General features: G+C 43.9%; 1 protein-coding gene across 4 annotated transcripts in view; it reads left to right on the top strand.

The window, feature by feature from the left end:
• Positions 1-26028, top strand: part of SLC25A45 (solute carrier family 25 member 45) — a 308119-nt gene that overhangs the window by 154386 nt on the left and 127705 nt on the right. For 2 of the 4 annotated variants that reach the window (XM_069644764.1, XM_069644765.1), the window contains exons 3-4: positions 14552-14623; positions 14702-14787. The exons of the other annotated variants lie outside the window; for them this stretch is intronic. In XM_069644764.1, the coding sequence (XP_069500865.1) occupies positions 14552-14623; positions 14702-14787 (158 nt within the window). The remainder of the gene's footprint in view (positions 1-14551; positions 14624-14701; positions 14788-26028) is intronic. 4 annotated transcript variants of the gene reach the window in all.

Raw genomic sequence — 26028 nt, 5'->3', positions numbered from 1 at the left:
CAGTAGTTTCCTTTAAAACAACCCAAAAATATGTCTAAAAAAATAGTGATATCTCTGTCCGCTCCACGGTCACACTTGCCTGTTCGCTCCGCGGACAAGATACCGATTGGCCAGGGTTGGCGTCATGACTGCGGCAACGCGACGTCTTCGCCGATTGGCTGCAGCGAGCAGTGATGTGCGTCAGAATGTGTGGATGCGCCCGACATCCTGGATCCGAAGACAGCGTGGTCGCCACCAGAGGCAAAATGTTGTTTCGGAAACTGTTTTGCTCTCCTACAGTGCGTGGGGAGGTTCACAGAGTAAGAGATGGGTTAAATAATGTACTTGTTTGGCTGGCAGGTGTTAATGATGTATTCTCCATGCGAAATGCTGTTTAGGAAACTATTTGATCTCCTACAGTGCTTGGGGAGGTTCAGAGAGTAAGAGATGGGTGAAATACTGTACTTGTTTGGGCGGCAGGCGTTAATGATGTATTCTCTATGGCCACCTTGTTTGGGATGTTTGCACATGCAGAAAATGAGGCAACTAATAAGGGTAGTATTTCAGTCCGTGCTGTGTACAGCTACCTTGAAACTGTTCTAAGGACACACGTGGTGTTAGCCACCATTACAATTGAGTACATGTCGTTATTACATTATTTTTTCCTATGGATGTGCTATTGATTAGTACGCCGCCATGGGTGTGACATGCTGCGGTGGTTGTGGCCAGGGCCTAGAGTCTTGGAAGCATGGCCGTAGGCCGTAGGCCAAAGGCCATGCACCCAAGAACAAAGTTACAAGCACTGGAACATCATATTGCAGCAATGCATACACCCGTACTATAGCTTACCAGTCAGATGGTTCTGGGGAGGGTTCACAGTCTTGGGTGCATGGCCAAAGGCCATGCACCCAGGAACGACCTTATAATCAGTGGAGTTATAAGCCAATGTACACCCATGCACCCAGGAACGACCTTATAATCAGTGGAGTTATAAGCCAATGTACACCCATACATTCAAATATTTATGGACATATATCCACATCTCTACGTCCTGCCCACATCCACTGCAGCATATAAGACAGGCACGTTAGTGGCTGTGTTGTTATGGTGCAGTTGGTGTTTGCATAGAAAGAACACTTTTTTGGGTGTCTTATAACTGTGCTCCTCTTGGACGATTCCTCACCAAAGTTTGAAAAAAAAAATATCAGACACTCTAAAATTCTTTGCACATTTTGGTGATGTTTAGTGCGGGGGGGGGAGTTTCTCAAAATGTCTCTTTTCCCCTTAGACTAAATGGGGGAAAAAGTTTGTGCCCGCGACCATGTGGCGCTTTCCCTCATTGGTTGTGGAACAGCGTAAAGTACGTTAGCTTTCTTCGGTGCCCCCGCTATCTTTTATTCATGTTTTGGTGTACGCGGACATCGCCAGAAACACATACAAAACAAGACAGCATTGCACGTGTCACACTTATGTAATACTATTTCTGAAGGTGACCTTTGAGGGGGGTAGGGTGGAAGGTGGGAGCACAAACTGAAAAAGTGCAGTTTTCTTGTCACCAAAGTCATACGTTTAAATGGACGTTCGTGCTCACTGCACCATTACCAATTAGTGCGTGTGGGTTAAAATGTTTTTGGAATAATATTGCCGTCAGACTGGCGTCCTAAGATTTGAAAACTAAGGCCACCATCTGCACTCTTTACTGCAAACAGCGATTCCGAAGGTGTATGGGAGTAGCGGTTCTCATAATTAGATTTCATTATGTTGATGCAAAGTAAGAATGTATTTGGCTTCTGAGTGAAGGTCACATGAGTTGCTTTTTTGGTTAGACGCTCAATATGCCTGCGCATCCGAGTGAACGTATAAGGGGAATTTGTTTTTTGACCTTGAGCGAAAGGGAAACCTTTGAAGAAATTCACGGAATGAAAGGGTTGAAAAAAATAGCATTTGATAAGGTTATGTTTCAAAAAGTTTGTAAGGGACATGCAATATCAGTCCACAAAGATTCTTCGATGCAAACACATTGGTGTCTGACTTGCAGAAACAGAATGGAGGCAGTAAATATCATGTAAGTTTACTTTTGCCCACTCTACAGCGAACCACCCTTTATTTTTACATTACCGAAAATCTAATTGTGCCAATATATCTGACGTATTATCTTTGTGCGCTGTTACATTTTTCCTGCAATATTGCAGAGTGCACAGGTTCCACATTTGTAAAGTATGACTACACTCATCCTTTCTTAGCATTAATATTTTTGTTTGAAACGTTATGTTTGCCCACATAGCTTTGTGTATCAGTTTCCATGTTATTTTGGTTTTCTATGAAATCACGAGACGTTTTTTAATTGTCCATTTATTTTGCTTTCATAACTGCATTATCGCCTTTCTGTGTAGTTGGCATTTTTTTTTCTTTTACAGTGCTTGCAGAATCTCGGCTTTTGTAGCCTGTTACTACAGTAACACATGGTCATTAGTAACATTTCAGTAAAATTGTATGTTTCACCACTTACATTTGTGTATTACTTTGCACATTTTTTGTGTCTTTTTTGAAATTTTTTGGTAGAGGTTGGTTATTGACACTTATTTCCTGTGACATTTCCCGCCCAGGTACATTTTGCCGTACTGTCTGTGGCATGGTTTCCAGATGCCGAGTGAGGGCTTTTTCGGCCGGCAAATACAACTGCTCGTGAGGGGTTGCCTGCCCATAACAATTATGTGGGATGACACCCTAAGCCCGCTTTGTCCGTACGCTGAACTCGCTATTCGGAGCAACATCACATCATTTATGGTGCTGTAGGCTCAAGGTCATGGCGCCTTCTTGGAAATGACTGTGTAAACAAAGCGGCTGCTTTAACCAAGAACTGAAAAATTTTGTTTGAGAAACAACCAACGTGTTCCTCTTCTTCAACATTTGCAATGTCACCCTTACAACCATTGTTATCATTGCATTAAAAATGGGATACTCCGATGGTCTCGGACAGTTTGTTGTTAAATAAACCTATTTTACGAACTCTAAAATGTTTACGTTTTCTTTTACAGTCCAGTCTATTATTTCGAAATGTAAGTTATTAGGTTCTACGTCGCTGTATGTTTATTTACAGGTCCTGCGTCATGCCACGTACTTGTGTTTTTTGCAGCATACCATGGAAAGGGAAGAGAGACTATGTATAAAATAACTGCCTTCCCTTTCTATGGTGGCCATCTTGAAAAAGGATTTTCTTTTGTAATCCGACCCGCCAAAGCCGCCCCGGATTACAACAAGTAACCCTCCTTTTCAGTAGCACACGTTACTGCTTTGCAGATTTAGACTATTACTGGCAAAGTGTATTACATCTGTGTATTTTACTGAGAAATATGCAGTTCTTGAAGTGTATGCACTTTTTAAAAAATGGTTTTTACACTGTGAAAGCTCGTAATTATTGCATTATTAACTTTGCTTACGGGTGGCTTTATTTTTTGGTATGGCAGGTAATAAGGCAATTTGCAAACGGCAATGAGCGAAGAGGCACCAAATGGTAATATGGGTCGGTAGATGTACGGCGACGAATTTTGTGCGTTTATTATTTGCAAGGTCGCGGCACTGTGTCTCATGCTTCTTCATCATAGAAATGCTACTGTTTCTTAGGGAGGAAGGATGCCTTTAGCTGATGTCATTTTCAGATAAGTACAACTTTTGCTAAAGATATATAATGTGTAGTGCATTGGTAATCACTGCATACCAATACGTGTTGGCGTTGTGTAAGGGAAATGTTGAAGGTGGACGTTCCTCCAACAATATGAAATCTATTTCCACACTGTCCAAGAGACATAGATCTTACTGTTAAGTGTGTACTGATTCTGGAACATCGAATGCATACCAATACGTGTTGGCGTTGTGTAAGGGAAATGTTGAAGGGGGTCGTTCCTACATCACTACCAAATCTATTTCCACACTGCCCATGAGGCATAGATCCTACTGTTAAGTGTGTACTGATTCTGGGACATGTTACCTTGCTGTACACCCGCATATTGTCATGTGGCTTCTTCGCAAGGTGTATACTGTTTAGCAAAAGACCCTTGCTAAAGGAACGTTATGGTTACGTTGCCCTACTGAAAATCTGTGACATTCAGTACAACATTTTTTTATTAACAAGACGTTAAACTTAAATTGACCTACTAAACACCTCTAAAATTCACTCAAAAAAAACTTTGTTAAGGGGACGTTATGGTTAAGTTACCCTACCAAAAACCTGTACACTTCACTAAAAAAACTTTTCACACATGCCATTATGGTTCAAAGTAAAACCGAAAACCCCCTGAAATTCGCCAGTTATGGTCGGCTAAGCACCCATACCTGCCATCACCACTCTGCACTGCTAACACTAACACCCAGGACATGAAAGATGGCATCCCAAATATATTCAGTAAAAAAAACGGTGTTAAAGGGACGTTATACTTCACAGTAAAACCGAAAAACACTTGACATTCGCTAATTATGGTATGGTATTGCTCCACCTACTTGCATTGCTAAGACTAACACCCAGGACATCAAAGATGACATGACAAATGTCATTGATCACATCACTGATGACATCACTGATGACATCACCTGCCTAGCTCCCTCTTTTTATGGTCACTGACATATGTAAGCCAGGTGCCTTTCTTCACTGTCACTCAGGAATTAAAAAAGTAAAAAGTGCTATATTAGTAGTCCTAACCCTTCTCATATGTTCTTACAATACTTTCCTTTGGGTACATTTACATCATATCATACATATACATAGGCGAGGAAGGAATCCTGAAACACAAGAATCTTTTCTGTTCATGAAGTTAATTAGGTCGGTTATGAACACTTTCTGGTACTACAGCAGGTTTTTTTGCTTACTTTACGTTCCCTGTATATGCTTCTATTTGTATGCATTTTGCTCTCTTTCTGTTTTGAGTCTAGTAGTACTAGTCTAGTAGTAGGTGATACCAAGACTATCGAGATCATCGACAAAAAAGGGCTTTGTGAATATGTTGTACAATGTAGAGGGACACAAGAATCCTGGGGCACCCCGCAGGTAATGGGAATGGGGGCAACAGACGCTGAGGTGTAGAAGACTTGTATGGTCCTGTTGTTGAGGAATGATTGTAACCAGCCTATCGCTTCTTGCAAGAAGTGGGCAGCCGAGTCCAGGTGATTGCAGATGATTTTATGGTCTACTAAATCAAACGCTGCTGATAGGTCGAAGAGTAGAAGTAGGGCGGCTTTGCCATTGTCTCTAAGTGTGTCAGCTTGTGCGTTAAGGTCGATTAGTGCTGTTTCAGTCCCGTGCTGGGGTCTGAAGCCAGACTGTCGGACGCCCGGGAGGTGGTTTTGTCCTAGGTATTGCTGGATCTGGCGGTAAGCTACCTTATCTAAGATTTTGAGGAGGAAGGGGACAGTGGTAATGGGTCAGTTATTAGTAGGTATAGTAGGGTCCAACGTTTGCTTTTTGAGTAGTGGGAGAACCGAAGACTCTTTCAGGTTGTTGGGGATGGTACCTATAGAAAAGGAGGAATTAATAAGCTTCGAGATAAATGGTGATAGCTCTCTGGCTAGGTCTTTAATGAGTTGGGATGGGCAAGGATCGCCTTGGCAGTTTGATGGTTTGAGGGTGAGTATGACTTTTTCCACCTCTAAGATGGATACTTTGGAAAATCTGAAGTGGGGTGAAGGTTTTTGTGTGGGTGAGGATGTGCTGGCTGCAGGGGTTGAGTGTTGGAGGGCTTCTTTTTTATTAGCAATCTTAACCTGGAGGTATGCTACTTTGTTGGAGAGTGCATTTTGGATGCTGGTGCACCAATTTTTATCCTTCAGGCAGGTGTCTGGGACTGGGATAGGGGTTTCCAGTTCTTTAAGGATAGTGAACAATTCTTTTATGCCCGAGTTCGCTTGAGTGATTCTCTGGTTGTAGGAGTCTTGCTTGGCTAGTAGAATTTCTTTCTTGTAGAGGGAGGTGGTATTGCTAAGGTTGATCTTGTTGTCATCTGAGGGACATATCTGTTCACTTTTTCGTTTTTTTTAGTCTGAGTGATTTCAGGTATGGGGGGAACCAGGTGTTCAGAAGCCTCTTTGGTTTGCTCTTTCTAAGTTTGAGAGGGGCGATGGAGTCTAATGCTGATGTCATTATTTTGTTATATTTATCGACAAAGGTACCGGGGTCAGTGGACTCGGTAAGTGAGTTCAAGGTGGGTAAAATGAGAGGGACAACTTTTTCGGGCGTGATGTTTTTTTTGTTTCTGGTGGGAATGGCGGGGGCCAAATGGTTCTTAAGGGGAGTTGGCGTTAAGGACTCGGGTGAGAAGGATAGGAGGTAGTGGTTGGACCATAGCTGAGGAGAGATGGAGGTAATGGACGCCTTGCAATTGTAGTCAGCTACCCAATCAAGAGTTCTCCCTTTATTATGAGTGGGAAGATTCACTTTTTGATTGAAGCTTAGTTCTGCCAGGGTGCCCACGATTAGAGCGGCATGCTGGTCTTTGGGGTCTTATGAACCCCAGGTTGAAATCACCTAGAAGAAGGCATTGGGACGTGTTTTGTAAATTATCAGAGAGGATGGTGGTTAGGTCCTGTTTGAAGGACCCTACGGGGCCAGGGGGTCTGTAGAGAAGATGGATAGTGAGAGTTTGGGAGTTGGTGATAGGTAGTTTTGCAGTAAGGGATTTGCAGGATTCCACATTGTGTGTCGGGGCGAGTCACATGGCTAAGTTGGTTTTGGCAAATATGGCGAGGCCTCCGCCTCGGGTCTCGGTTCTCTCTACTCTAAGTATTGTGTAGTCCTCTGTGATTGCTAGCATGAGGGCAGGACCTGCTGCGGAGTGGGGCCAAGTTTCTGTGATGGCTAGGAAATCCAGTTTTTCAATCTGTAAGAGGTCAGTGATTTCTGTGGCGTGTGCTACTAGGGAGCGGGTGTTTATTAAGGCACCTCTGATGCGAGGGGTATTGATCTTGATGGGTGTTTTTAAAGAGGCTTGATTGTTGAGGCTGTTTTTGGGAGGAACTTAAGCTTGTATATTCTGTTGGAGGTTCTTATGTGAAGGTGGGTGAAAGGACGTGGGGTGTGTAAGGGGGAAGATTGGAAGGATTGGCTCGAGAGCATGGTTCTTTAATGTTTCTTGATTGAGCAAGGAACGTGGATCTGGCGAGAGGTTCGAACAGTTTGGGTAGCCTAGCGCGGAGTCTGAGGTTTCTTGAGGTGGGACTGCAAGGGTTGGTAGTTTTGGGTAACTTGTGGCTATGGGGGTTGGGGGTGAGTTAGTGAGCGTGGGGAATCATGTTTTTAGGAGATGGTGTTGCTGTGTTAAGAGCGAGTGGGAAATGAGGGCTTGTATGACTGGTCATACGGATCAGGTCAAGAATGGTCCTTAATAGGACTGTGTAGATGCCTGGTACATACATAGTGCAGTGAGGTTAGAATAGTGTGTAGGAAATACCTAGTGTAATTAGCAGATAGTTCCAGGTTTACTGAGTAATGCAGTATCTAGGCGGGGTGCGTGGGCAGAAGTATGATTGTGGTTTGCAAGTTCAATACAGTTATAGTGGTGGGCAGGTTCAAGAGGTGTGCAAGGTGAGAACAGTTTAAATGCTCGCACGGGCAGTAACTATGGTAATAAGGCACAGTGGGAGGGTTGACCTCATCCAGGTTAATACAGTGGGCTGAGTGTGGATTTCAAGAAAACAGGGCACAATGGGCACAGTGGGCAAACCCCATACAAGTTAAGGCACAATAGGCTAAATTCAAATTTTAAAAATAAGGCACAGTGGGCAGTAGAACACCATACAGTTTAGGCACAATAGGCCAAATTCGAATTTTAAAAGTATGGCACAGTGGGCAGAAGAACGCCATACAGTTTAGGCACAACAGGCTAAAATCGAATTTTAAAAATAAGGCACAGTGGCCAGGAAAACACCATACAAGGAAAATGTATGCACACTGAGCTTGTAGTGGTCTAGGTGCCACTTTCAGGGCCCTGTGGTTGAGTCAAGCATAGCATAGATAAGTAGGTCTTCTCTGTAATTGGCGTGCCACAGGCTAGTGTGCTAAGCAAACATTACAGTAGTGATAATTAAATGGGCAATGGCTGTGCCGCGTAGTCCTGCAACATACCTTGCAAAGTCTCGTAGTGACAGCAATGGTGGATCGACCGCAATCTTCATTTGTGGTCTTGCAGGGGCGGGGGTGAGATGCAGACAGGATTTGGTGATTTCACGTGGGAGTCAACAGAAGGCAATTATGCAGCACTGTGATCGTTAAGGGCGACGTTGGTCGGGTGGCCACGGACTCCCACAGACAGACACAGACAGATCGGGAGGCCTTTGAAGCATCAGGTCGGCTAGCGCCTTCCGGTGGTGAGGAGCGAGATACGAGGCACGCATGAGCCAATCAGGGCAGTGGATCAGAGGTAGCCCGTTGCTAGGCAACGGGTAAGCGATCCGATGCGGCGGCCATCTTGCAGTTAGCTGCACATGTTTGGGACACGGCAGTGTACCGAAAAAAAAAGTGATGGCGAATGAATTGGCTGTAGCTTGCAGGATGTTACTGATGTAGGGAGCTTCACTTGCTCCAGTGGGGCAAGCTGGGGCAGGGCAAGCTCTTACCCTGGTATCCGATGATCAGGATCGATGTCGCAGTGCAGGCAAGTTGGGGAGTGCAGGAACGGGCTCCAGCCCTCCTCCCTAGGTGACACGGACAAGAAAGAACACAGACGGGGCGGAATATGGAATTCATGAAACACATGTTATATTGTCGTCGAGTAAATGGACAACATGTCCATGTTTATTGTTGCATTTGACAAGCCATGATACTGTTATGATGTGGAATTCTATGATGTATATAGTTCTGTTGTCCTTAGTTACACCTTCGTGTATGGTTCTGAAATACCATTTTGGAACCATACACGAAGATGTCTGGCTGTTGAAGGTTGGCCTCTTGGGGACTTCCTTCCAATAAACGTGTCAAGTCATAACTCGTGAAGTGTGAGTTACTTCCTTACAGATACATCCGGTCATCCTCTTTTATTGATAGTGGAAAGACAAAGGCACAATTTAGGAAGTGCCTAGCTCTGTCCAACATATCATATACCAAATTATCTCTCCCTCTCTCTTGTTGTCTTTCTCCCTGTTTCCTACTCCCAGTCTCCCTCTCTTTCTCTGTCTCGCTCTCACTATATGTCTCTCTCTGTCTCACTCTATGTCTCTGCATCTTTCTATATAGGTGAGAGTTACATTGTCAGGGGCACATTTGCCAAAGCCACCCCAGCCATTCTGACAGCTTTGCAACCAGAGGTAAAAAAACAGATATATTTAGTGGGCGGTGGGAGAGCTGCCTTTCTTTGCAAAATTAGATATTAACACAAAAAGGTTCATTATTTAATTGTAAACAGGTTCTTATTAAAATTTGACAATGTTCATTTCTAACGACACTCCAATGAAATATCTTACTCATAATCAAAACATTAAACTTAATAATTTTCTATTAGAATGTCATCATTTCAAGATTGGCAGTCTGGTACACTCTTATTGTCTCAAAGTACCCCTATGAGAATGTGGAAGGGCACACATAATACCAGTGAGGGTTCCAGCCTGCTCTGCATAAAATGAAAAGGCATTTTGGGAACATACGAATGACAAAAAGACCTTGCATGGTTGCGAAAGATTTGATGTGATGGTAATTTGTATGGTTTTTAAAGATTTTTTTGTATTGATATGTATTTTTATATTTTGTATTGTTTTTATGGAATGTTTTGTACACTTGCAAAATAAACATGAATGATGATGAAAAAGACCTTTATATCTGACAAGTATGTCTCTGATAAAAGTGTTGTATGCCTAAATTACTAAGTACATAGTGCACACTGGGCTTTGTGCTCATTTCGTTTTTCACAACAATCATCCTAACATTAAAATGTCTGTAACATTGTACCATGTATACTGATGTGTACAGCCTCTGGGCTGGGCTTAGTGACACCACTCACTCCATTGGGCCATCTGGAGCTAATGGGCCGCATTCTCAGACTTTTTTTGGGAGAATTATTGTCAGCAAAGAAATCTGCTCTATTCTCAAAGGTGATTTGCAAGTGTGCATCTGAGATGCACACAGTCAAATGTCCTTTCTCTCAACCTTTGGACATTTTTTCAAATCAGAAGCGTTGTGCACATTCTAAAGTGCATCCCATATTGACACACAAGGTAGGCTATAAAATGTGCAGAAAACAAATACGTTCCCCAAGTACCCGTTTGCAATAGGCGCAGGGGGATGACCCCGTCATACTTATTTTTTAACTGAAACAGCAATGGGATGAATCACTGCGGTGTCACTGCATGTCTGCTCTTCAAAAAAGGAGAGTAATGCTCTGATTACTTACCAGCAATCTTCATTACTCCTAGTCCTACTCTTCCTCATCACAGTACTGACGACCCTCCTCACCCTCTCTGAGGGGAAGGTCCCATGCTCCGGCTTGGTAATATGAAACTGAGTGACGTGGATGTGGGGGAGGAGTTATAGGGATTCAAAGAAATAGAAGAAGGTCCTGTGTCGGAGGCAGTTGCCTCATGAAGTAAGTACTGGGACGAGGAAGAGTGGATGTGGAGGGAATGCTTCTTTTCTTTGTTAAACAATGCGGTCCGAGCGCCCCCATCGGTTCCGGAAAACCTGTCATTCATTCGTTTTTTTAGATTTTTTTAAATTTTGTTCATTGGTTAAAAACAAACCTTATACACAGTCAATGAAAAAAACAAGAAACATTATAAAATCATTATAAAATCACAACTTTTGCAAACTTAATAATATTTAACAATATTTAAAATCACATGCATACACAGACAATCAATCGATAGCAGGATTTTCTCGAAATCAAATTGTTGTAAAATCTATAGGACTTGATGGTGCTCCTTAATTAGACCAAGTGCTACCTTCCATACGTAAAAGGCGGCGTAATAACTTCTTTGTCAAACAATGCGGCCCGATCGCGCCCCCATCGGTTCCGTAAAGCCTGTCAATCATTAGTGTCGGGCGCGTGCTCCAGCACTAACATGTGCAGGTGGAATGCCCAGCAAATCCTGTGAGCTGCTGCACAGCGCCCACGAAATGTGCAGGTCACCTTTCAGGCTGTGCATTTCCAGACTGCTGCATATCGAAAAGGCCATTATCTGCACTTTTGCTTTGCAGTCGTTTTTGTGAACCTGGCCCGATGTTTCCTTTCCGGTGCAGAATGTTAGTCGGATCTCTGGGTCAGGGAAGCTGTGCACATGCGCCACTCCCAATGCAAAGACCTCCTGAGGGCATTCTATATGGAGGAAAGGATAGACAGCAACCAGCAAGATAGAAGTAGTATATGAGGAGGACATACCAGGAAGAAACTGTGAATGACTGTAGAAAGAGGCAGATGGAACCCGCCGGAGAGCTGAAATTGCCGAAATGCCTCAGGTCAGCCTGCTGCATTCTGGCACGAGTAGCCCCCCTGTTATAAAAGAGAGAGCAAAACTACAAAAACTGTACTATAAAAAGGCAAACCAGGACTGGAAGAACCACCTGAGGACCCGGAAGGATAGCTCAACGACATGAAGCAACACAGGGTCCGCGCTTAGAAACCACTGGGTATTTAAGCACGTTATAAATACACAACTAAGACAAAAATAAAACAAAACAAAAAATAATTACGCAATAAAAAAAAATGTAAAAAACCAAACAATTCATGTAAGAGTGCCTGCGGGCTGTGTGAGCGCTTTAAAAAATGCAAAATAATAATAATAATGATATCAGTGCAGACTTTCCGACAAGGAACTGCAGGAGTTTTCCTGGTGGGCCTTTTTAGAGTGGTATGTAGTAAACAATGTGTTACAAAACTTCCAGTATAGGTTAATGTGGCGACAATTTGAAAGACATTTTGAGGGTCACTTCCAGTTCCCTGTCCAGCCCTGCCTCACATGGGGCAGCTTGGTCATTTTGAGATGGACCCCTACTCACCTTTCGGCTGGCCCTGATAATGCCAACAGCTGTCGTTTGTACTTTGACTACCAAACAGCCAGATAGTGCAGGTAGTGGAGATGATATGCCTCCTCTCCACACTCTGGAATCTTCTCTGCACTCCCAGCATGCTGGTGTTGGCTGCTACTGGCATCCATAAGACACATGCGCAGGGACTGAGTGGTAACTGGACGCCAGGAGGATGGGCTTACCTCGTCCTACTGCTTTCAGGAGAGGGATGATGGCACCTTTCTTGTCGCTCCTCCTTTGAGCACTCCCCACGACACAACATCTACACTCAGAGGTTCTGGGTCGAGGTAGAAGCCAGAACATTTTCATTATCCAATTATTTCAATCAAAGAATATGTGGCAACAGGCTTAGGTGTGAGAAGAAACAACATCATTATTCCAATCACACAAAACAATGTACGCTCTTACTCTACATGTACATCATCTAGCACTACCTACACAGATCACATTTACTGTTCGATCTAACGTCAGCTATATGTTTCTCCACAAGTGAGACTGGCAGAGAGTTTAAGTTTTCCCATGCCATGCGTGAGAGTCATTCAGTCCTGTGTTTTGCCTTTTGAATTCTGGGACTTGTATTTGGTTCCCTTTTTATATTTAGGTGCAATTCCCAGAATTCCAAGTAAAAAGAAGATAGGAGGGTTTTCTCTCACATGGCCATAGGGAAACTTGAGGGCCCGCTCTTAGATGGCAGACCTTACTATCCCTTTCAATTATCTTCTTTACAACTTTTTATAATTGTTTTTTTTGTGATCAAGCAGTTTTTATATATTTATTTGCAGTGCTTATATAGTGCTTATACAGCACTTTTATCCAATGCGCTTGACAATAAAAATAAAAAGCAATGGTGCAATAGGATGAGAAACTAGAGAACAACAAGCATAAGACAGGGATCAAGTTCAAGAGAGTTTTTCAAACTGAGGAAGAGAAGAACAAGAGCAAATGTCCTGAGAGAGACAGTTTCAGAGTTAGGGAGCACGGAGTTGAAAGAAACGAAAGCGAGAGGCAGCACAAAGAGGGTGAGGAATAGGAAGAAGAAACTGAGAGGCAGAACGAAGTTCATGAGCAGGATGATTGAGAGATCTCAAGGTGCAAAGATAGGCTGGGGCAAGAGCACGCATGCATTTGAATACTGTAACACATTAGTAACAGAAGGCTAATTTATTTACAAAGTTATTCCTAAAGCTGAGAACCTAGCAGAAGTTAAATGACCCTATCTGTAAAAAATATCGTATCCATATGTTTGACTAATTGTAACACTACTAACGTAGTGTACTTAATCCAGTGTCCTTGTAATAAGAAGTATATTGGCATGACGACAAGAGCCATAAAGATACGTATTGGGGAGCATAGATCGAACATCAGGACTCAAAAAATAACTGTCCCATTGGTAGAACATTTCATTGAAATGCAACATACTGAAAATGATCTAACATGGACTATTTTGGAAAAAGTCAGAATACCAAAGAGAGGTGGCAACAAGCAGCCCTACTACTGAGAAGAGAACAACACTGGATATACAGGACTCGCAGCCACCTGGCAGGCCTAAATGAAGAGATTTACTGGAAAGCTTTGGCGGTCCTATGAATAGACTGCTAGCTATTAGTGAACGTACAGTGTAGAAAAATACCCTGTTACCTATATTCAGAATATAACTCTGGTCTCCCCTCCCTTCGTTTCCCCCCCTTCCCTTCTCTCTCAATGAGAATATTGGACAAGAAAGGAATCGCTGATATATGGTATGGCAAAATTAATATCCCCCTCTTTGGACAATAACCGCGTTCTCCTTCCCTGTTTGGAGAATAACTAGTATTCCATTTCTTAGATACAGCCACTAGATATCGATTATGATATTGCAAAGGTTTACTTGCTAGACATCGCGAGACAAAACAGGAAAGGAGTGGGGTATTTGCACTATAAATCCCGGCACTACTGGTGATTGAAGTAGAGTTGACACGGGACCACAATATGGACACATGGGCACTGGTATTTCAACAAGAGAATGGCCAACTAAAAGGAGCTAGGAGAGACTGGAATTGGAGTACACATACCGTGATAAGCGAATAGATCTAACAATATAGTCACCAACTACATTTCCTAGGTCACCCTGGGTGAAATTTGTAGTCCACTCGCGGCGTTGCGATCACGTGAGCATGACGTGATTATAAAAATAAACACTAACTAAGATGGCGCCGTACCGGATCGCGTTACTAGAGGCGGCTATAATAGTAAAAAAGAGGTAAGCGTTATTTATTGCGGTTCCATTGCCCCCATTTACGATTTCAGACTGTAACCTGTATGAGATGATTTGACCATAGTTGGGAAAATTGCCAGAGCAACAATAGGAACATAGAATTAGCATCCGGCAAAAACGGGAGGGGTTCTGAAGCGAACCTAGTCGCGAAAAATGCTGAGGCACCCACTAAGGTTGATTTCTGACCGTAAAGATTGTATAATCTGATTTTGGAAGGCATGACACAAAGCAAGGCAAATGCACAACAATTGAGCCTTCAGTATAACAACGTACCGATAAGAACCTACATCACAGCCTAAATACTCCTGTTTCTATTACAGGAAGAACACTTCAGGAGAGAAGAAGGGACAGTGCACCTTCCTCCCTCTTACAGGACTGAATGTCAAAGACAGGTAAATGAATAAATTGAGCACTGCGTAAATACAGTTGTTAATTTGATCACTTTAGTAAAGGAGTCCTATCTCTTACAGAATCCTGCAAACAACACAACACATGCAGCTGAGGTCAAGACACTCGCAGCACATAGCAGGCATGAGCAAGACATTGATATATAGAGGTAAGAAGCACTCTACCTCAAATGAGATGGAAGGACCATCTATAACACAATTGGAATTAGGTTTTAGTAGCACTTTGAGACTTATGACAGCTCCACCTGTCTCTCTTGTCTTTTTATCCCCTAGGATCAGGGACTGTTCCATTAAGCCCATTTCTACCCCGGAAGATATCCTCAAAAACTTCATAGAATTGAAGATACTCATAGGGACTCATTACACGGAACGTGGTAAGGGTTTACCGGTAACGGTAAGGGCACCGGTACCGGTAAACCCTAACCGCCTTACTATGAGGTCCCTTTGCCGGACCCGACCTTAACGGCTGGTTTTAGCAGCTGTTAAGGAACGGGCCCGCAAAGGGACCTTGGTGCTAATTATGGTACCGCAATTTGGTCTGACCACACGTTCTTTACGGGTCCCGCTAAGGGACCAGGGTGCTAATTACGGGCCTGCTATTAGCATGCCCGTAATTACCGCCTTCCCCATTCCCATAGAGCCCTATGGGGGCAAAAATGGGAATAGGGAAGTGCCTTGGTGAATGGGGAATTACCGCCCCGCTCACCTTGGAGTAGGGCGGTAATTCAGCCATCCACCAAGGCGGACACGGTAAAATACCGATGGCAACCATGGCGCTAATATAGCGCCATGGTTACCGCATACCATGTAATGAGGCTCATAGAATACTAAATCCACAAGTATTCGTCCTGAAGAAAGCGGCTACCCAAGAATCCCGCTGAAACCGGTTGACTGTTTCTATAGTAGTACTGGCTGATAACCCAGACTCCAATACCCTTCACATACAGAGAAAAGGGCTTGTAAAAAGAAATTCGTCCAGTTATCACCACTAATTTTCTCCCCAAAACAGTACAGTGGTGAGAAAATACGTTTTTTTTAAAACTACACTACTGACCATTGGTCATAGAGTTTCTTTTGTTTTTAATGATATGAGACACACTTTGGGGGCGGAAACATTAAACATAGACACCGACCTCCACCTTGTGTGCACCTACTTGTAGACACTAGGAAAGTGGTTTAGAGACGATAGGGTCAGGATCTCGACATTCCCTTGTAGTCAGCTCAGCAGCACTAACTAGGGCCGTAAACATATGGATACGAGATTTTTTACAGATAGGGTCATTTAACTTGTGCTAGGGACTCAGCTTTAGGAATAACTTTGTAAATAAATTAGCCTTCTGTTACTAACGTGTTACAATAATGAGGTATAGTCGAGAGGCGAGTGCCTTTCGACTCCACTTTGTAGTTAATGCATTTGAATACTTCACAAAGAAAAGTGAAATCACAGCATTGCTGCACTGGTAACCACTTGAGATGGGCAAGATAAGGAGAGCTATGAGAAGAAAAAGATAAACAGAATAGAATCCTGACTGCAGAGTGTGAAAATAGAACCTAAGGAAAGAAAGACATAGTCCGGCAGTCCAATGCAAAGTGAGCAACAATAGTATATGCGTGAAAGCGCCAGGGGTTGGAGCAAAGTTTTAGCAGACGAAAAGGTGAGTAAATGATGAATTTTCCTAAAATTGAAGAGATGGACAGGACAAGAACGAGCAACAGACAACACTTGTGTACAGGCGCGTTATAAATGCCATATCATATCATATCACAGATGCAATCTGAATTTGAAAAGAGCAGGGAGAGTAACAAATAAACCCCAGATTGCAAGCTTGAGAGGACATAGGAAGATGAAACTAGATAAAGGAGGATGAATCTTGTGAGAAGCAGGAAAATAAAATAAGATTTCTGTTTTCTTTGAGTTAAGGCCAAGAAAGCGAGGAGATATCCATGAAGAAATAGCAGTAAGACACAAAGAAAGCCGAAGATGAATAGAATTATGAAAGGTAGGAAAGGATAGTAAAGCCTGGGCGGTGTCGCAAAAAAGGTGAACCTTAAAGCCATTGCTAGAGATTAGTGAAGGAAGAGAGGCGGTAGAGAGAGTTAATAACACAGGATCCAGAAGAGACCCCTGTGAGCTGGAGGTGTTACTTTCCAAGAAACATTAAAAGGGTGTGGAATAGGGTCATCTACAGTGTCAAATGTGGTACTGAGGGCAAGCAAAATAAGAAGAGAAGAGAGTTTATGAGGGCGAGCATGACAGATTGAGTTAGAAACAGATGGACGTGTGGTTTCAGTGTAGAAGCCAGACCAAAAACCAGATTGATGAAGAGGGAGCAGATTATGATAGTTAATATGTGAAGAAAGTTGCACATGAACAAGCCGTTCCAAGGTTTGGGTAAGCACGGCAGTAGTGAGGTTGGACGGCAATTGGAGGGATCAGAGGGGTTGAGCGAGGGTGTTTTGAGAAGAGGAAGAACAGTGGTTGTTTTGTAAGCCAAAGGGAAACAACCCAAGGGATGAGGATGAGTAAAGTAGGTGGTAAGAATCAGAGTAAGGGCAGGAAAGAGAGACTTGACTATTGAGGTAGGGAGAGGATCTGAAGGCATTGCAGTTGGATGAGTACAGGAAATCATAGATATGACATTGCCTTCGGAGATGGGGGGAAAGGAATAAAGTGAGAGAACAACCAAGGGAAAAGAAGCATTAGAGGGATGATCAGCTGAATCCCAAGAATCAGGACCAGTTAGAGAAGCAGCAGTGTATATCAAGGATCTAAATCTTAATCTTGGCAAGTAAGAAACATGCAACCTCTTCTGGAGAGAGATTAGAAAACGTAGAAGGCTCAACAGAAGGCATAGCAAGACTCTTATTAAGAGTTTTAAAGGTCAGTCTGGGGGAGTTAGAATACATGATTCAAAGTAGCTAACATTAGCCTGTTTAAGGCAGGAGATATATAACTGAAGAGATAAAGAGAATAGTTGGCAGTTGAAGCAATAATTGGTCGTTAACCATCTGCATTCAGTTCTTGGAGCTTAGATCCTGAGAGATCTTAGAGACGAAGAAGAAAGCCAAGCACATGGGTGCCTACCCTTGGGTTGAAATGCAGAATAACGGCATACAATATCAAGAGAAGAAGTGATAGCCGAGGAGATGTTAGCAAGAGAATGGTCAATATAAAGAAAAGAAGAATGCATACAGCCAGTGAACTGTGATAACATAGAAGAAATAAGAGAAGGCGAGTCCATGTTGCTTAAATCCCGATGCAGAAAAGGGGATGTTGAAGGAGAGCACGAGGGAACATTAAAATGACAAAACTGGAGAGATGAACAAACTAAGAAATGATCATTAGGTGGTAGAGTATGAATGCTAACAGAATCTGAAGACAAGCTCAGAAGAAATAAAGATAAGATCAAGAGCACTCGGTTTGGAATGAGTAGGGGGAGAAGGCAATAGTCTATGATTGTAAGATGAGGCAAGGTAGACTAGGGGGGAAGAAGAAGAGTCTAGCTGCGGGAGATGGATGTTAAAGTCCCCAGCAACCATTATTGAGTAGTCCGATGAATAAATGGACAGTACAAGAGAATCATAATCACTATAGAAAGAACCAGGACGGGCAGGAGGATCGATGGTAAATAACAAAAACAGAAAGAGGAACAGGAGAAGAAAAGAGAGAAAATGATATTCAAACAAAGAAAAGGAAGGTGGAGGAGAAATAGAGGGTGCAATAGTCCAATGAGGATGAAAAGGTAGTCCAGTGCTTCTCCCGAGATGGAGAAGTCTGGGAGGGGGCGAGAAGGAAGAACAGGGTGAAGTAAGTGCAGCAATGGAGGCGGTGTCATGTGGTCAGAGCCAAGTCTCAGTAATGCAAAGAAAACCGAAATTAAAGGAAATAAATAAATCAAGAAGTCGGTTTTAGAGACAATGGAACAAGCACTACATAGACCAAAGTTGAGACAGGGCACATCTGAGTAATAGACAATATTGTATACAAGATGTGAGTGAGGAGAAGTACAAGACACTTGATGTCTTTTGTGGTTAGAAGAAGTGCGAAGAGGAATATTCCTAGATGAAACCAAAATACAAGAAATGAGAACGATGAAGATTTGTTGGGACATGGTGAACGATGCGTTGCTGGGGGGGGCATAGGGGGCTTTAGCCCCGGGTCTTTTGGTTGTAGCCCCGGATAGAATCTTAATGTCTACAACCAAAAGATTAGCTAGACCCGAGTCCCAACAACCCCGACATTAGTGTAGCCACAGATCTTTTCCAGACCTAGCAGCACCCGAAGTCAATGACTCATGCTATAAATAATGCATAAACTGAAGGAGCCATTGAGCATCATGCACCCAGATGCGAGCAGGGGCACCCGGATGCGAGCAGGGGCAACCACGCTCATCCCCGCAGCTCACAACTATAGAGGGGCCTAAGAGGATTCCACGTGCAGCCACGAGCCATCTAACAGCAACATTTGTTTCATCAAATACATGAAGTGACATCTACATTTCCCAGAATGCATTGTCATGGCAAATGAAAACCAGGATTATAACAGACACTTCGGTGTTAAAAGGAGCGTTACAGGATCGCCTTTTGCCGTTTGCCATTTACAAAGAAAAAACATGCTTCCTTCCTGCGTGCTAACGTGTTGTACAGACAAAGCAAACTAAGACTGCATCGCCCAGAATGCAGTGATTTAATAAATCAAAACTAGGGCTAGAAGTCAGCCCGCTGATAATAATGTAGACATGTCAATTATCTCATCAATGGCTATCCCTTAACACACTTAGGGGGTCATTTTAGAGCGTTCTGTAATTTAGCGCAGGGGACCCATTACGTTTACACTTTAACGCAAATGTGTGTCCCCACTGCCAAATTTTGGTCATTTGCACTGCAGGGTGCAAATGTAAAGGGCAAACGGCGGAGTACAAGCGTCTATGTTGCCTTTTGCCCTTCACATTTGCACAATCTGTGGTACAAAGTGAGTAAACACTGCCTGGCATGCTGGTATGCAACCGGTGCTCACAACTACAACTAAGCACTGTCCGACATGCTCGCATGTCGGACAGCATTTAATCATCATTGTGAATACTGCTTAGCACGTGCCGATGGTAAGCAGTATTCACAATTTAAAAATAAACAATGTTGACATGCAAGGATGTCAGACAACATTTATTTGTCATTTTAAAAGCTGCCTACCATGCAAGCATGGTAGGCAGCATTTACAATGGATCCCAATGGGGTCTGCCTGCTTAATGCTGGTGCTTAAAGCTGGAGAACTCCCATATGGATCTCCAGCATTTGCGCTGGCATAAAACCCATGCCTGTGCAAAAGCTGGAGCATTTTTATGGTGGAGAGGAAGAGCGGCAGCGGAAATGCAAGTTACATTTTGACCCTCCTCTCCGCTATACAGATGAAAGAAAATGAGGGGTAGTGTAAGGAACATGCGTAAAACACGTTACGCAAGGCTTTTTATGCATTTTCCTTATGTTACACCCCCACGGAAATGTGCCACTGACACCTGCATGTTGACCTTGCATTCAGATTAAGCAAGGCTGTATGAGACCCTCTACCGAGAATTAACATGGGTCAAATACCCTGTTCTATGGAATTTATCCCACTCAGGAGGGCCTACAACCATGTCCCATGTCTTAGTTCACTGCACCCTGGCATGCAATATTAATTTGCATATCAGTCTGGTCCCACCCACAAGGGCAGTCCAGCACCAAAATGCTAGGCAATTCTCTTCTGAGCAAGACTTTCTGACCATTTAAAGAAATTTCCAGGGAAACAAAAATCAGCTGGCCCACCTCAATGGACAACTTTGGCTGTGGACTTATTCCTCTGGTAGATCTGGGAGGCCCACGCACATTTGGGAATTGAAGAGAAAGCACCTGGCTCCACTGCCCAGCAGGGGCTCATGGAGAAAACTCCCAATGCTTCAGACCAGCTGACTCTTCTCATCCTTCTTCGACCTTCAGAGGGCTGAGAGCTTCCTGCAGCATCTGGCAAACCTTAACTTCGCTGGAGGTTAGGCTTTGCCATCTGATTCTAAGGGAATCAAGGCAGTTGCTCTCCAGTAACCCGAGAACTCGTGTGTGCGGGAAACTGACACAAACAGATCAAAAGAAACAACACATTCTTATTGCCAGGTTCCATAGGCTAACTTTGGCTTATGTTTAACACTGGGGATATCCGCAGAATAAGGACCAGTATCACGCTCAGCCAGGTAGATGCCAGCTTTGTTTGCCATTAAAAATAACAGCTAGAGTTGAAGATACATAGGTCCTGAGACTTGCCAAGAGCCAGCAGTCTTGAACCAATCCCAGGTAGGGTTTAGACCAACAAGACAAAGAGAAAAAAGGTACGCCTTTCAATCTGGGATGACCTGAAAAGTAATGCAGACTATGACATATTCTCAGCCCTCTGTCTCCTGGACATATTGGCTTCTTTCTACACCACCAGCCACGCCATCTTACTGAAGAGACAGAAAGAATCCAGCATTTGCAACGCAGGATGGAAACAACCCATCTACCTCCTTTAACCTCTGCAGCAAGAGCCATCTGACGCGGCATCCCACAAGGATCAAGTCTCCCACCACTTCCTTTCAACATATACAAGGCCCATCTCATAAAACGAATCAAAAAATAAACACAGGTTAACATGTTACAACTATGCAGATGACACGCAATTCATTTTCAAGATGTCAGTTGACACCAACCCAGACAACTCTCCCACTAGCTGCCTCAAACATTTGGATGACCAACAACAACCTGAAAGTAAGTCCAAACAAAACAGAAAGTATGGTCGACCCACAAAACAGCAACGGAATGCAGCCACCACTTGCCTTGCTTGTAGAATTTGGAAGGAGACCAGAAAACTCAACAGTAATAAATAATCTTGGAATCCCCATGGACAGCGGTCTCACACTAGACGCGCAAGCCAACTCTGTAGTATGGAAAAGCTTCTTTCAGCTCTGCGAGGTCGCCAGTGTCAGCGTTGCGAGGTGCTTGTGTGTACACGGCTCATAGCCGGGTTAGCACCCATGCATCATTCACTCAATGGGGAGGCCTACACGACAGTACCGGTCTCAACTCCTATATTCGTAGACTAACCTCTTCCTCCCTCTACACCCCGTCACTTTCTTTTCGCTGCTCCTGCACCCACCCGAACCCGGCCTCCCTCATAACGATGTGGGAAGAACACAAACATAACTGATCTGTGACAACATGATAGCTTCTGCCACCTACACTCAATCATACATCATTCCATATCTTAGCTTCCCACAGAGAAACCTTGCCTTAATTGCTCTGATATTGTCAAGAATCAAGTACACAAACAGCCTGTACCTAGGTATTCCTTACTAAGTCACTAAGGAATTACAACAAATCCAAAACAAATTGGCAATACTTCTACTACGACTAAACAGAAGGGAACATATTGATTCAGCTCTCACACCAGTGACACAAATAATCAATTTGAAGTTTTCTGTATTACAGAGCACGGCAGGGTCAGGGAGCACAATTTCTTCAATCAAAAAATCATCCTCTACCAACCATGAAGGACTCTTAGATCAATCAGCGATCAAACCCAAACTCTATAAGAAAAGGAAATACAGAGACACAGCCTTCTCCACCAATATAGCAAAACTATTGAAATCCAAATGCAAACAACAGAAGACCACCTCCAGTTAGAAAACATAAAAATTCATGACTTTTTAATAACAGGATCGAAAACTACCAACAAACAGGTGCGAGCAGATAGATTTCCATGAATCAGCACCAGATTACCACTATCACTTGATCTGGCACCACCTCAACAAACGTCTCTCCACAGTGAACACAATTACCACATTGTCAGCAAGGCAACTGGCCTGACAAAAACACAAAAACCCGACAAGTGCCAGCAACACAACTGCATCGGCCTAGCATGACAGACCAGCGCAGTCCTTCCAACACCACCACTGCTAGAGGATCCTGGAATCACACATGCAAAAAGGGAACAACAGTAAATCCTGGCCTTAAAGCTCTAAAATGACTCCCTTACAAAATGTGTTGAGTTTGGTTCAATGTTCTATGCTTAAATCACAAAGGTATCCACCACAAGGGCTCCAGTTACCTAAGAGCTCTCCTCACTCTGTAACGCCCCTTCAAGAAAACTACAATCGGCTGGTGAGAATGTCCTCAACATTCCTATATGTAAAACAGATGTTGCTATAGTGCCTCCTGGGTATTGGAATGATCTACCTGAATATCCCAGGAGTGAAATGAATCATTCCAGAATGAAAAGGGCCTTTAAGAAATGCTGATCTGATGGCCCTTTACAAGGACCTGAAGAGGCAAATGTCTAACAACTGAGGCCTGGTCTCTAGTCCCTCTGACCTACTGCTGTGCATGTTAACAGATGAGTGCTAGCTGACCCTAGCTCCATCGAATAAGAAAGACTGCATGTTCCCTTTCTTTTATCAGCATTTTGTCATTCTCATCCTACGTTTGACTCCGCTCTCTGTGCTGTTCGAATAGCAATGTACGATTTGGATTTTGTTTGTTTACACCCCTTCCTCACTCTCAAGTAGGGGACCGATCCTTTACCGCACTGTGAAACGATGTATGTTGTAGGTTGGTGCATTAATGGTTTGTCTTGGTGATACATGTGCTTTCTGATGCCTGTGGGCTATGGCGCGTTATAAGCACTAAACATAACAAAACGCCAACACATTTTTTATAAAATCCTCTAGAAAGACCTATTGTCCTGAGTTCAAAAAGTCCCAGCCCTACTTTAGAATGCAGAGTTCTTGAGGAACCACCCTCATGATAAGGATAATTCAAGTCACTCGCAGACTTGGGGAGTTATACAGTCCTCTGCACTTGGTTGTCCTGGTTGGCGTTTGGCCCCAAAGGATCCAGGCTGCTCATGGGTGCTTTGGCTTTTTCACCTCCTGGGGTGGTGAGATGGTGATCATCGATGGTTGGACCCCTCATGTCTTCAGTGGTCAGGTGGTGGTCATTATGGGCAGGTGGGTCATTCCATCACCCTAAACTGTGTTGCCCTGCATAGGACAACTCTAGCAGCTATTCCCCGGCTACATGGGTATTTCCGGATAGGATGTGCTCCCCCCCCTATCTGGGTGCACTAGTCTCACTCCTCCTACCCTTGCGGGTATAGTGCCCTGCTCACACTGCCAATTTCAGGGGATGTAGCAGCCCTGATTCACTGCAACAACCAGTGGGGATATTGAGTCCTGGACCCACTACTATTCTTTTCTGAAGAACTCTCAACTTGGGGCCTGCCAACTTCTGTACCCTGGTCATCAACATACCACTTGCTGTATCCTGGAGTGTCCATCTGGCCCAGTTATCAAGGTGGTACCCTGGAGTGGGCCACCTCCTTTTTCTGGCCCTGCTCCCAGGGGACTTCCCTTGTTTACCCACCTGCGCTCCAGCCCTCCTCCTCCTTCATCTCCTTCTCTTCCTCCTGCCCTCGCTCATTCTTGTGCTCATCCTCCTGCTCTCACTCCTGCTCCTCTCCTGAAGGTATCTCTCTGTTTTACTGCACTTGAATGCTGTTTTCTCCCCTACACATTAAGATAAGTCCTGTCTCCTTTTAGAAAGTGAGTGATCGGTTGATTGGGGCAATAAGGTCCCGGATTTACTAGCCTGTCTGTTCCTGGTTTTTTTCCTGATCCTGGTTGGCCTGGGCTCCAGGAATGCACCTCCCCGGTTCGGCAGTAAGCTCTCCTTTCCCTAACTCAATTTGTGAGTACTTGGGGGATGCTAAAGTCAGGAGGTGGAGTCAGGGCAGCCACTCATGCTGGTATTCTCACCGCCTGGCTTATAGGTGTTCAGGTCTCCTCTGTCTGGATTTGTGTGGACAAGTGGTTGCTGAATGGTTTGCTGTAAAACCAGTCCTAAATCCATGCTAGGCTTTTCTCTAGATGTTCTTGAATCCAGAGCGTCTGTGACGTGTATTGTCCCACAGACCCAGTAGAGTCCACACAGATTTTTTAATTCTCTCTGCAGCCGGCGAGACAACGGCCATGGGGTCCCTGCCTGTTATTTCTGGAAGACAAATGTTTTCTGGCCTGTCCTGTCCACACGTGGGAATACTGGGGCGGGCCCTGAGGAGCTCCCATTTACAGGAGTTCTGCCCTGACCACCAGAGTTCCCCAGTCTCCCCTTTCTGCCCCGGGCAAAGTGACTGTTTCACAGGTCATCATTATGCAAAAAGGGGCATGGCTTCAAAGGGGGGCTGTTTGGGGATTTACATTCACTATGTTTACTCTGATGTTGGTGAAAGTATGCGTCAAGGCCCAAACTGGCATAACCTGGGGTTCATCAAAGCTTCTTGCGGTTTGCTTCAAACTGTAATTTTGAGCAACATTGTCAGTTGGTGCTGCCCAGCACGCAGTTATTAATGGGAAATGGGTCTTAGCCCACTTTCATCTCAATTCACCAATTCATGAAATGTGGTTTCCCTTTGACAGTTTAAGTTTCCCAGCATGCATACCCAACGGGCCAGGAAAGGCTGGGGGCTTTTTGCTTCCCCACCCATGGATGCCCATTGGGGAAGCAGGCTGGAGAACTACAAGTCTAAATGGAACTAGGGGGCACTCCTGTGTACCCAGCACATTTAGGCCTCCCTGAGCGGCATTCAGAATGCGCTCTGGCTCCACCACGCATGCCCTCATGAACCAGGAAGTGTTATGCTTCCTGGTTCCTGTTTGTGCTGTGCGGCAGCGAGAGCCATTGTAGCAGCGGGTGTCCGGACAGGGGCTACAGTTAAGGAAAGAATGTTTTATTTCATGTATGTATGTGTGCGTGTATATGAGTGTTTGTATCAGTAATTTTGCGCAAATGAGAAAGCGCCTGTTGTATGTGGGCGTGAGTGAATGCGAGAAGTAAATGGATGTGTGAATGAGAGAAATTAATGAATGCATGTGTACCATGTTTTACTGGCAACCAAATTTAAAGCAAATATGCATCAAACAGGCCAGTCTGGCCACGTAATAACACTGAGGCCATTCTAGCCAAGTAATAACACTTGCAATGTTTGCTTTACATGTGATGCCCATTAAATCATGTCATACCACGCTGAGAAAACAAATCCAGAATGTCCCACCAACGTAGGCCAATCTTGCTATGTAATAAAACATCATGTATGAATTACTCTTGATGCCCATTAAGACATGATAAATGTGTTGGGACTAATTGAGCATCCAACATTTTTGTGAAAGCCTGCACGATATACAACGGATTGAGATAGGGGTAGTCAAGCTGAGTGTGTTTTTGTTCTGCTATATTGGCGCAGCCAGTCTTTACATGTTTTATTATTGAGGCATGGCATTTCTACTTGCAAAGACAGCAGCAGTATGTTCTAACATGGGGTCACTGGCATGTAT

Source organism: Ambystoma mexicanum, chromosome 2p (genome assembly GCF_040938575.1).
Source record: "Ambystoma mexicanum isolate Mex_15411 chromosome 2p, UKY_AmexF1_1, whole genome shotgun sequence".
In the NCBI taxonomy this organism is placed as follows: Eukaryota; Metazoa; Chordata; class Amphibia; order Caudata; family Ambystomatidae; genus Ambystoma; species Ambystoma mexicanum.
Note: the sequence above shows the minus strand (reverse complement) of the source record. Positions and strands in the feature narration are given on the sequence as shown.